This window comes from Rhodnius prolixus, unplaced genomic scaffold (genome assembly GCF_049639745.1).
Source record: "Rhodnius prolixus isolate KJV_2025 unplaced genomic scaffold, Rpr scaffold_10, whole genome shotgun sequence".
NCBI lineage: Eukaryota > Metazoa > Arthropoda > Insecta > Hemiptera > Reduviidae > Rhodnius > Rhodnius prolixus.
In genome coordinates this window covers 13850784-13863592 of record NW_027411615.1, presented here as the reverse complement: position 1 = coordinate 13863592, position 12809 = coordinate 13850784, and the positions used below count along the sequence as shown (strand labels likewise).

Sequence of the window (12809 nt, the reverse complement as noted above, 5' to 3'; positions counted from 1 at the left end):
ATAATAACCTTCTTATGCCCTATAAACGGAAACATTCAACAAAACCCGGGGAAAAACACATTCTTGAGATAATGGATGAACCAGAGAATCACTCTAGAGGTTACAACCCAGGAAAGCAAGAAAGACCTGTCAATCTATCGATTATATCCTGGGCCCAAAAAAAAGGTTACCAATGTTGCCAATATAAATGAACGAAAAATACTCTTTTCATTACTTATGGATGAAATATATGTGTAACGCACATTTTAATAATTTTAAAAAATAAATAATTCCATATAGTAGCATTATTTACAAATCATTATATTCTGTAATATATCGAAGTGCCGCAAATAATAAACAACAAGCCAGATAAACCTTGTCTGATTCAAAATAGCAACTGTCAAAACTTGATGTTACTCCAACTAATGGCTTGGGCGTCCTCTACTGAGTATGTACTTCACCTTCTCATTTAGTAAGTGAATAAATTTCAGAATTTTGATTGGCAGTTCGATTACCTATTGGTAAATCCACTTTTCATAAATACATAGGTATATGTACATATTCTGAAATGTTGTACAAGGAGGTATTGCAATACTTCTTTCTTTTGTTTTGAAACATTTTTTTAATATTCTGAACGCATAAAAGTGGTTTTTACCACTTCTACCTGTTAGTCTTTGGTCATCAGTGTACTCAGAAAATTTAAAAAAAAAAATATGGTGCAATTAAATTATACAGGGTGAACCAGTAAGTAATGTACGTAGGCCTACTGTGTGTAGTACATCTAAAGTGGAGTTCAATGACGTATTGGCCAACTTCATATTTTCCACTGTTCTTGAGTGACGTCACTTAATATTTTTTCTCTAAAAACATTACTTTTTTCCAATAAAAATGTTATTACTCAGAAAGTTTTAGTCCGAATTCGATTCTGATAACACAGTTAGAAAGGCAGATAAATTTTCTAAAAATTGACACCATTTCGAAGCATAAATTATTCTCCAAACAGTCTCAATCTTCCTCCGATTACTGGAAAAATAAAAGTAATAGAAGTTTTTAAGAAAACTCATTAGGCCCTTATGTGATCATTATCAGACCTAGGTGAAGTTTCCTTGCCTAATGGGCTTTCAAACGGTATATCATTTTCTAGGATTACTTTTATCTTTGTATGAGAAATTACGTTTGTTTTGCAAGAAAACGTGTTCACGAGCACTCAACAATGTTAGTTTATCAAGTTAATTCATTGAAATCTCTTTTAGATGGACCAGTGGTCAATTTTTAAAGTAGATTGTCTCAAAATAAGGAAGGATAAGGAAGTGCCGTTATTCACTGTATTAATTTTTCAATTTTTTTGGGGATCATTAGCAGTAGTGCCATCGCGTTTTAGACGCCATATTATCCTTCATTGAATAGAATGAGTGTTGCTCGGATGACATCCTTCGTACAAAGTAAGTTTTGCGCTCGAGTATGGCGTCCAGAGCTGCTCTGAAAACTTAATGATAACCATCTAATCATCTATTTTACCTTTTTTCTAAAATCCAACTTGACTTATCGATAATTCTACGTGCAGCTCCATTATTCTCGTTCTATTATCCACCTAGCCGAACAGGTGTACTGCCTATTATCATAAAATATCTCAGGCTTACGTTTGGAAGACTACCTTTTATTAAGAAAATAATATGTTCGACAAATCTAGTAGTTTTTGCGAAGCATTTTAAGAGGTCCAGCGAGAAAAAACAATAATTCTAGTAAGAGACACGTCTTGGAAATATTTTTAACAATAACAGAATTCTAGAAATCAACTTTGGATTTGCCTACTAGCAACCTCAGTATCTCTTTAAACACAACGCTGTCCTTAAACCAGAATATTTAAGATAAACTACCTGGAACTACCATGAAATTGGATAGATTAACTACAGCTGAAACCACCCTCTAAACTCGTAAAAAATGCTTCAGGTCATTTTAATTTTAAAAAAAGAAATGGTATACTTTTTAAATGGCATATGCATATTATCAGTATAATTCCGTAAACTGACTGCAGAGATATTGTGAAGTGAGAAGGTAAATGTTACAATACTTTACTTTAGAAAGAGAAGGAATGCAAGAACAAGGAACACACAGGAGAAGAGTGAAGTAACGAGAGCATTATGGGGAAAATGGACAGGTTTCGTGACTTCTGAGATAGTATCTAAACACAAACCCATAAAAAATTATTGAATTCCCCGTTTAAGAGACCCTTTACTGACGGGTATTTTAATAGAATAATCCTAGAAACAGAATATTATTTCTTGTTTCTGTTTCTTTTTGTAAATAAACTCACTGAAATTTGTATTAGATCTTGCTACGTGGCTACGTAATCGTTAAAACGGGGCTGCTAAAAGAAGACTAGAACCTCCAAAGTTAGCCTTAACAACAGAATAGATGAGTGAAAAGAAAGCAGTAGAAATAAAATTTCGAAATCGAGATATGCAGCTTGAAGTTTGTTACCCGATCTTTAAACGATACTTGATAGTTATTTGAGCTTAAAACCCCGGAATGAAATGAACATTCTGTTGTGAATACTTACTAAAAGATAAAAGATTCTACTTACATACTTCATTCAATCTCAGAATTTGTACAAACAATATAAGTTAAAACTAAAATATATTCGTAAACTGCAAGAAGTTTGGATATTTTGAGGCCTTGTCGAAATTAAAAGAACTGATAGAAGATGTAGTATGAATAATTAGTCTTCGTAAATATATCCTTGTCTTTTATTAGTCATCATTGAATCAATAACGAATTCATATATTGTGTTAGGCTTGACTATGGCAGTAAGTGGCGCGCCTGGTAATAAAAAACGGGATGAGGATCCTTTTGTTCCCTATTTACCTGTAATCAAGGGGCGGAGCTTTTGGCTCATGTGCGGAGTTCAAGATTTAGCGATCATCCAAATTGCGTCGTGGGCTACTAACCTGCCAAGATATTTCCCTGCATAATTGTCTGTATTTTATCATCTGGTCATGGATTTCTTTGCATAAATACCAGTCTGTAATGTTGCGGCCTACTCGGGATAATTGCAGCAGTGTGCATTCTTTGTAATTTGGTATTTATGCAAGGACAGTATTGAGTAAGCTGTTTAGTGGCACCGGGTTTTTTCAAGTTTTATGATTATTTGTCGGATTTGCTCATAACGCTTTATCATTTGAATGCTTATTTGAGATAATAAGGTAATTTAGAAAATATTTTAAAGAAAGTAAATCAGTGTGTAGCAAGCTGTTGTTACCAGATCAACAACAATAGTACTCGTATATTCGAGTGCAACGAAATTTTGATGTTTTCGTTCCTATTTATATTAATATAAATAAATGAACAAATGTTCATGAAATCACAATTGGAATTAAGAGAAGTTGAGACTTTACAAGTTGAGATTATGGTTGGCCATTTAAATGTGAGCACAATTTGAGCCAATAAAGTGCCGTTTTTCAACTGCATTACATTTATCACCTCAACAACACCAAACATAAAAATGCAACTTTGCATGATAATCGCAGACATAACAGCCGTTTTTTTTTTTTGTTTTTTTTTTATTAATGTGGTACGATTGGTACTAGTATAGCGCTGGTGTCATCGAGCGACAGACACTAATTCAGCTTGCAGTCGCATTTACTGACTACACTGTAGAATACAACAACTGAACGAACGTTTTGACACGAAATTAATATTGTAGCATTTTAATTGTATATTTATGGGTGCTGTTTTATTCTGTGCAGCAAAATAGGTACTTGGCATTACATAACTTATTTAGACGTGGTCTTAAAAATAAGTAAACGTTAGATAAATCTTTTAACGTCAAAATATGGAAGTTAATATCGGAGCAAGTGAATATATATACCAGTAGTGCTGCCGTTATGGTAAATATGTGAATGGAATACAGTTAAATTTAATTTTTCTTGACCAGAATTTGTAAAAAATAAATTAAGTGCCAATTTTGCTACGATTAGAAGTTAGTTTACGCATGAATGATATGAAATATATTGAAAGTTTCGTGAGCTATTTGTATAGAAAATGTAAAAAAAAATCGTTTCCAGATATTCTAAAATTATGTCAGCCAAAAGTAAATATAAAAAAAAATTATTAGCAGCAAAAAGTGTTTATTTTAAAAACCCGGGAAAGTGTACAGTAACCTTAATCCCGTAACTTTAGTCGACGACCTGAAACGTCGAATAACTCTAGCCTGCCTAGATCTTGACTTCTCCATAAGTGCTGCTACAAGGAAAGTGTGGGAGTCCAGAGTTTTGGTTTGTCTATCCGTTGATTGTGCCCAGTTTGAACAGATTCTTTAAAAAAAATAGCGTAATTTTGACAATAAACTGAAATTTGATTTTCATATTTTAAATTACCATTACTTTTGAAAAACTTAACCGATTTAATTTTTTTTTTTTTAAGGAGCTCAAATACTATAAAAATATGCAAAAGAATATATAACGTTCCATTTGAAAAAACAAAGTTGGATGCTGTATCTCGAGATACAGGGGTTTAAAAAAATTGGTCAATCAGTGAAAATAAACTAGACTAAAAATGATTAAATACGTGTTTTTTATTTTTTCGAAATTTCCCGCCGTTAAAAAAAAAAGTGGGTGGAGCATATAACTCTGGTCACCCTGTATATTGTCTTCTCAGGGCCTGGATATTAAAAAAATACAAACAATTTAGAGAATCATTAACGTAGAAAATCAGTAATATAAAAGTAAAAATAAATACAATAAAATTTTTCGACATTCTCCAGTTCTAGCTCTTAGTTTTTGTAACTCAACCAACCCGCAAAGCCACGTAAGTTTTCAATAATTATAAAGAATGTATTGTATCTTATTTTATTTATTTTTATTTTTATATTACTGATTTTCTATGTTATTGATTCTCTAAATTGTTAGTATTTTTGTATTTGTAATATCCAGGCCCTGAAGAGGACAATATATTTGTCGAAACGTTGGCAAAAAGACGAGTTGTTTTTTATTTGACCGATTCCTCGCCAATCTTGAATCCTTACTTCAAGAAAGTAATATTCGAATTAAGAAAGTGGAGATAGGAACAGAAAATAAATATATCACTGGATGAGTAGGACAAGATTGGAAAGCCAGCAAATACCAAATATAAGTAAGAAATAGTTACTACTGTAAGAGACAAGTTTACTGCAAAAAGTGGGAGATAATTGAGGGAGACAATATTTGCCGTCTTCCCAACCATCAAGTAAATGAAAACGGAAGCTGATGGACTTATCAATCAGTGCTAACACTCTTGGATCAAAAAGATCGCTTGTCTTTCTTGAGCTAACCATGCTGACTAGTCGCACGTCCTATTCTTCGGGACTGCTACGTCATTTCAAGTGAGTGGAATGATTGTATTTCTTGTGAAGTAGAAGATATTCGCGGTAATAATTATTATTCTGTATATTATATTATTATTTATTTCAACCATATTGGCGAATTGTTGAAAATGTTTTAATAAATAAGTAGCGGATTATTAATTCAGCGCTGTAACAACAATCTTTACATCCCTTGCTTTACAACCAATATTTTATATTTAATCAAATTTTCATAATTAACACATAAGTTAGCTTGGTAATTGCATTATTATATTATTAAAATAAAGCATCTTGACGATGAAAGTGTTTAGTCATTGTGTGTATATTTATTCTATTAACGACACATCATATTTCTCAAATAACACATCATCTCTTTGATTACCCATTTCCTTCACAAGCATTAATTATAATTATGAAATCATGACGTACACAATAATCGATAAGTATTTAGCTATTTTATTACTGCGCAAAACAATATTTTAACAAAAAAAAAACACATTTTTTAAATTATTTTCCATCTGTCTATTTCTAACTGTACACGTCAAATAAACCATTACAGCAAGTGAACACGGGAAACGAATGAAAAGTCAAGACCAGACATTTGCTTGGAGAAACCGGTCCAGTTCTATTTCAATCAACTACAGAACTTACAACAGATCAATGTTTTCACATTTATATTTATTTAGCAATAAAAAAAACTGTGAAAAATCGTCAATTTATTGTTATTTAAATATAACTGTTATTTAAACAGGGTGTTTCAGGGTTAAGTGTCCTAACTGAAAATATGAATTTAGGACCTCAAAACAAGACAAATTTTTCCTCTGAAGTTATGCCCGTAAACGCTTTGTTTATGAGATATTCACGTCTAAAGATTTCCATTTTATGAATTATTATAAGGTAGGTTATAATAAAAAATAATAATAGTGTCTTCCAACTACTTTATTAATAGAAAATAATGAAAATTAAATGTAAATAAATAAATAATAAAGAAAATGAGGAATCGGTATCTTTTTTCCACAGCAGCAATAGCCGAACGGCACTGGATTGCTGTTATTGATTCAATTACTCTTCTTCTTAAAGAATGAAGATCATTGACCGGCATTTCATAGACTTTTCCTTTAATGGCACCCCAAGCAAAAACAATCCATTGGTGTCAGATCTGGAGAGTATGCAGGCTAAGCCGCCGGCCCTGTAAGGGCCAATAAAGATTTTAGAACGAATGATAAATTGATTGTATAACTGCTAAAATCACCTTGAGTCTCTAACTGCACATACCAATATTGACATTTTACGGAATAATACCATCTGGAATTTGCACTGTGCACTTTCTAAATAATAACTTTTTCTCAAGAACATTTATCAGTTTGACGCTTTTACAGAGTTTGCATCATTATGCATCGCATTTATTCTAACAGTGAATATGCCGATATTGTGTTTGTGTATGGTTTTTGCAATGCTGCCGTATATTCCGAATATTCCGTGCAATTTCCGAATAAAAGATTACCTTACAAGACTATCTTTGGCGGAACCAATAGGAAGAGTGGCCTCTAATTTCGATGGGGAGGTCAGAGCGGTCCTTTTAGCCCTAAAATGCATTGCAAATATGGCATCCTTTTTATCGATTCACAGGCCGCGATAATGGCACTGACTACTTGGGCTGCGACAGACTCCCACGACATAATTGAGAATGACGGTAATTTTACAATGGATCCCCAGCCATTGTGGCCTCAGCGGGAATGAGGAAGCTGACAGACTCGCCAAGCTGTCAGCAAAAATGACACAGCCTGAAGGGCCCATTCCTTTTGAGACCACAAGTCGAATTTGCCGGACAAAAGCCAAAAAGAGAACAGCGGAGCTGCACACCACACTATCAGAGGGCAAACGATGGGCTATCATGAGGGACAATGTACTGCCAAAGAACCTGCCTCGGAGCGTAGCGGTGGCCTGTTTTCGTTTGGTCACTGGACACGATTACCTGCAGGCACACTTATTTAAGATCGGGGTAGTTGATAACCCGAACTGTGTGCTTTGCGGGAACGGGCCCATGACAGGAGACCATCTTTTAGAGTACGAAGCCCTGTCCCATTTGACTGCGACTACTGACGAGCTCTCTTCAAGAGCGAAAATATATTGGGCTGCGAGACATCTAATGGCGGAGCGCCAATGATGTATGGCATTAAAAAAAAAAGAAAACTATCTTTAGGTCCACATTTTAACGTCTTAGAGTAACTGGCACATTTGCTTTAATTCCACGGGCTGATGGAGCTCTTGTCCCTTTATGAAATGAAAGGAGTGCGACAATAATGATGATAATCCGTCCGCTAGAGTACGAAGAACTGCAGCTGAATTACATATTACACCAACTACAGTAAATAAAGGATTTGCCCGATATTTTATAGAAAATTTGAGAATTTTATCTTTCGTAGAAAAAGCGGAAAAAATTGTCAAAGTTAGGTGTTTTTCAACGTGTACAACTTTCTTTCCAGACGGTTTTAATTAACTTTTTTTAAACTAATAAAAAGTAGCTTCACGCTTGACTCAAACTGAGAATCTCCCACTTACATATTAATTCACACTTCATAATTAGTACACCAAAACCTTGCCCAATTCAAAAGAATAACTGAATTATTAATTAAAGAATCTTGGTCATCAGATAAGAATAAGAATTCGTTCATCGAACTCGTTAGAGGCGATAAATGTTTAGCAATTGAAGTCTGTTGCCACTTCTGAGAAATGTGAGAATAATGATTTCGAAGAGCTAAAATTTTAAAATTTAAAGGAAAAAATTGTTATATTGCAAAAAAATAAAATTAAATAATAATTTTTGAAATGATTTTATATTGCGAAGGCAAAATTTTGCGAAATAGAAGAGAACCAAGAAGGTAGAGAATTAATAGGAGGTATTAAATATTGGGTAAATTTTGGATAGGTTGTGGTAGCATCTTGTGTCTTATCAATTTGCAAAGATTTGTTTGAAATCCACTTTAGTTGAAACTAGCTTGCAAAGTAGGGAGGCTAAGTGTAACTTGATATTCTCTCAACAGAAGGGTATACCTGCCTAAGTAAACAAGATGTAGTTAGATTTACTTAGGAGTGAAGATTCAATCTTCTACAGAAAGTGCCAAGCTTTGAAAAGTGCCCAGGGTTTGAGTATAAGTGGCGTAATGTAAAAGTGTTATATATGATGTCTTTTCTTTAGAACCAGTAGTTGTTGGAGAGTACTTGAGCAAAGCTGTGTTATAGCAAATAAGATACTGAACCCATATTCTGTCACTTCAAACTACCTGTCAGGTGCAAAACGTTTGGACAATTGAGTGCAATTATTTATTTAATATCATTTTTAGAATTTTTAAAGGGAAATATAAGAAGTGACTGGCGGCCGACCTAAGAAAAGGAGCACTGAGGACTATTAGTGCTTACAGGATGGTTTCGGGGTCGGCGGCCTTGGTAATTGCAGGGGTTTCACACATTGACTTTGTGGCAATGGCCAGAAGACGGACCTACCTGCTGAGGGAGTCTCTGGGTAGTATCGACGCCAAAAAGAGGGCGACTGCTCGGCTGGCACAAGAATGGAGAGACTGTTGGGCGAATGACGACCATGGGCGATGGACTGCAAGGTTGATTGTTGATCCGGTGACCTGGGCAGATAGGAAACATGGAGAGGTGGATTATTACCACACACAATTCCTTACTGGCCACGGATATTTCGCAAGTTTCCTTAATAAAAACGGGAAAAGGCCGACTGGGGCGTGCATTTACCGAGACTCGGACTCGGATGACGCCCTGCACACTTTTTTTTTAATGTACACGTTGGGTACAGGAAAGAAGAAGATTGCAGAAGGTTACCGGTCCGTTAACACCGGACAGCATCGTCGGACGCATGCTGGAAGATGAGGAAGCTTGGGCGAGGGCCTCTTCCATGGTAAGGAGGATCCTAATAAGAAAAAGAAAGGACTTGGAATAATTGCAGGTACAATTGAAGAGCACTAAAAAGAAGGAAAACCAAGTTTACGAGGTGCCATCCCGAAGTAATGCTGTCTGGCGGTTCTGGGATGGACATTTGGTTTTTTTTTAGTGGGTCGAGCCCCACACACCCGACAGATCGTCGGAAGGTGCCTTTGGCATTTTCCCCCCTCGCAAAAAAAACAAAACATTTTTAGCATTGGCAGTTTACTGTATATTAAAATTGTAGCTGAACGAGGCTTATTTTTTCCATTGAACTTATAATCGCTACTCAAGTTTACATTATTACTTAAGGCTTTTTAGTGCATCACCGGCTTCCTGGAGAGCGATTGTTCTCTCGCTAAAGAAAACACTATCCATCACCGGTCAATTAGCTGATGCTCTTAAGGAGAAAAAAATCAAAGGGTTGCACGCTTGAGGATTTGAACCAGGAACATCAGGCTTACTACTTGAAATATAAAATGGAGCGTTAACGATTGTGTGGAAAATTTTCGGCTGAAGAGATTTAATTCTTTGCAGATATGAAGCGTTTCTGTGAGTCTCGCAGTTTAATACGGTACGTCCAGTTATTAATTAGATTTGAAGATAAGCACTAAAAGGACAGACACTTCAGCTTAGGCTTCAGATAACAAGTGAGAAGTATAAACAGTAGCTAAAAGATCAAAAGATTTGCAAAATTTGTTGAAATTGTTCAAAACAGCACAACTACCATGTCCTTCCAAATACAATATTGCTGCCAAAAAATGTTCAAGAAAACTAAATTCCTCCCTTCAGAGAAACGATCTATTTGCTTCTGACATAAAACCATTTAGAATATTTAGTAAATTATGGCAAAGCTCCATTCTAAATGATTTCACGCATTGTGTACAATTCGTTTCCGTTCGGTTTACTTAATAATGACTAAAACAAGGTTTAGGTTATTATTTATGCCCATGGGTTATTGAGCAAACAATAGAGGGGCTTCTGATTGTGAAATATTTGTGGAAGTTAAGGTCTTTATATTTAAAACATGTCATTCATGCTGAAGATAAAGAAAAAAAGGTTCTATAAAGAAATAAAATATACACACAAAACACTCGTACATACGATTATAAGGTAAGATGTTAGACAAAGATGTTGTTTTGTTAGTGCAATGAATGGCAGTTCTGTTTGTTAATGGAAAAGGGTGTATCAACGTTTTTACTTCCTTTGTAGTATACTTAGCTCACCAAAAGAAGCCCTCTTTGTTGTACCAGTACTATTGTCAGCTACCATGAGAGCTGTAGGGTCGGCTTTTAGAGTTTGGTACCCTCCCATCACGAGCTACCTTCCCACTAACTCCCACGGATTTGCCTCCTTTACAACCCAAGTAAAGAAAAGTTTTAAGTATACGTTGTTTCATAACGTACCAAAAGCGCAATCTTTTTATTACAAAGAGATTTAGTTAATGCATAATATAATAATAATTAATGGTGAGTGCTATAAAATTATAGCTATCCACTAGTTATTGTTCTTTTTACTTAGCTGGCGAAACTACGGTACTAAAGTTCATTCTCAGCTAATTTTTTCTAGAGATTCAAAGAAAATAATAGGGTCTCTAATTACGACAATTCAATAACATAACTTTTATTCCAAAAACTGGTCCACTGTAATCGAAATTCTACCATGAATCTCATCGGGCACATTTAATCTGTGAGATGAAGAGAGCATTTTCTTGTTGATAGCAACTCTGGTATTTCTTAGAGTGAGCCATGGCCCTCAGTAGCTTCCTCTTTTACCTTCTTCCAACCGGAAGGCCTGTCGGTGTTTTACCCTGAGTTATGTGGTGTGGTGTAATCTGTCAGATTAGTTGCGTCTGATGGTCTTATTCTTAAAAAAATTGAAATTTTTCAAGTTTTCTTACCAAAAACTGTTACAAAGTACATATTATGTTTTAAAAGACAGTTTTCTACTAATTGACTATTTTTGCAACGAGTGTCTTTTGTTGAATAATATTGAATAGAAGAAAGAGAAGGGGATTCGGACACTAAACAAGCTTTTTTTTTTAATTTTTAGAAGATCAAGATGCGGATGATTTTGAGTGCGTATGTTCAAATAAAGTAACCAAATTGCCGGATAAAAAACCTACTTCTAGTGTTAGACGAGGGAGCCATAATATTTTATGGCGTTTGCCTGGTATAGTTGGTGACAACGTCAACAGAAATGGTTCAGAGATGGTTCATGGTCATTCTTGCGCTCTTCTGAACATAGGCGGGCATCAATGCGTAAAACATTTCTTGGATAATGCTAATAAACCATCTCACACATTCATTCATAAATGTGCACCTCCAAAATTAGGGATGACTGATTTTTTCTATTCACATTAATGTTCTGTTCCACTTCACGTGTTTCTTTTTTTTTTAAAGAAAAACTTAAACTGAAATTTTTCATACGTTTCCAAAACATTTTTGATGAAATTAACAGCTGTTGGGTCTTTAATCTCACAGATCAGTTGCGCCCTATGAAAGGTTAAATCTAGGTTCTTGGTTATTTCATTTTGATTCCCTTAACTGAATTATTTATCTACAGATGCTTACGTCTCTTCTTTTAACCGGAAACGTTTTCTAGCCAAAAAAATTGCTTCAGGTTTTTTTTGAAAATTGGAACTAGAGAGGGACAAAATCTAAGAATTTGTTCTTCAAATCGCATAGATTTCTTGTTGACTAATGTAACATTGTAAGCTAGTGCTTTGTTTCGATAAAACCTTATTTATTAAGATTTTTCTGAGCCGTGGAAACGAATATCTTTTGAGAATAGAAATTAATGGAAATGAGTCCCGAATGTAATAATTGTTCTTTTTAAAGGTAAAAATATCAATAACGAGACGGCGATTAGTTAATTTGGAAAATCTATTTAAATTTTTCTAAAAATAATTAAAATGTTACAAGTTTTTTATTAACGAAATTGGATCTCCTTTACTTTTGCCTATATAACAATCTACTTGGTTTCAGTTACTTAATAAAACTTAAGTCTTAAGACACAGAACTAATGTTTTCTTGTGTAATATAGGATTTCAAGGAACCAAACCTAATTTGTAGTAGATTAGCCTGGCTGTTTGTTGGATTTGATAATGTAGAACAAGGAATTCCTGTCTAACAGTAATTAGCATAATGATGGAGTGGTATAATCAACATTACCACATTATACTATACAGGATATAACAAGATCTAAGGATATCTTTTTCTTCTTTTTTTTACCCGGATACTAAGATAACTGAAATAAATATAGGAAGAATATTGTCAATTTGTCATAATTCTTTTTGCATTTCTTGCCAAGTTTTCGATCTACGGACTGGGCTTATGCTTATTTTTGGTTTACATTGTTACTCCTCAGACTTACCTACTTATTCTCAAACTACTCTTCTTACCTATGCTGACGATACTGCCATCTTATCTACTATACTACAAAGATCCATTAATAGCTCATAGAAACCTGGTTCAAAAAATGGGCTCTAAAACTGAACGAGACAAATTCTCAAAACATTACATTCACTCTTCGACGCATCACTCTT

The 12809-nt window shown here is 34.5% G+C and overlaps 1 protein-coding gene across 1 annotated transcript; it reads left to right on the top strand.

The window, feature by feature from the left end:
* The first annotated feature begins 7004 nt into the window (after window positions 1-7004).
* On the top strand, window positions 7005-7484 carry LOC141457079 (uncharacterized). Its single transcript, XM_074133594.1, has one exon. It carries the CDS (start codon window positions 7005-7007, stop codon window positions 7482-7484), a length of 480 nt encoding a protein of 159 aa, XP_073989695.1.
* Window positions 7485-12809: the final 5325 nt, after the last annotated feature.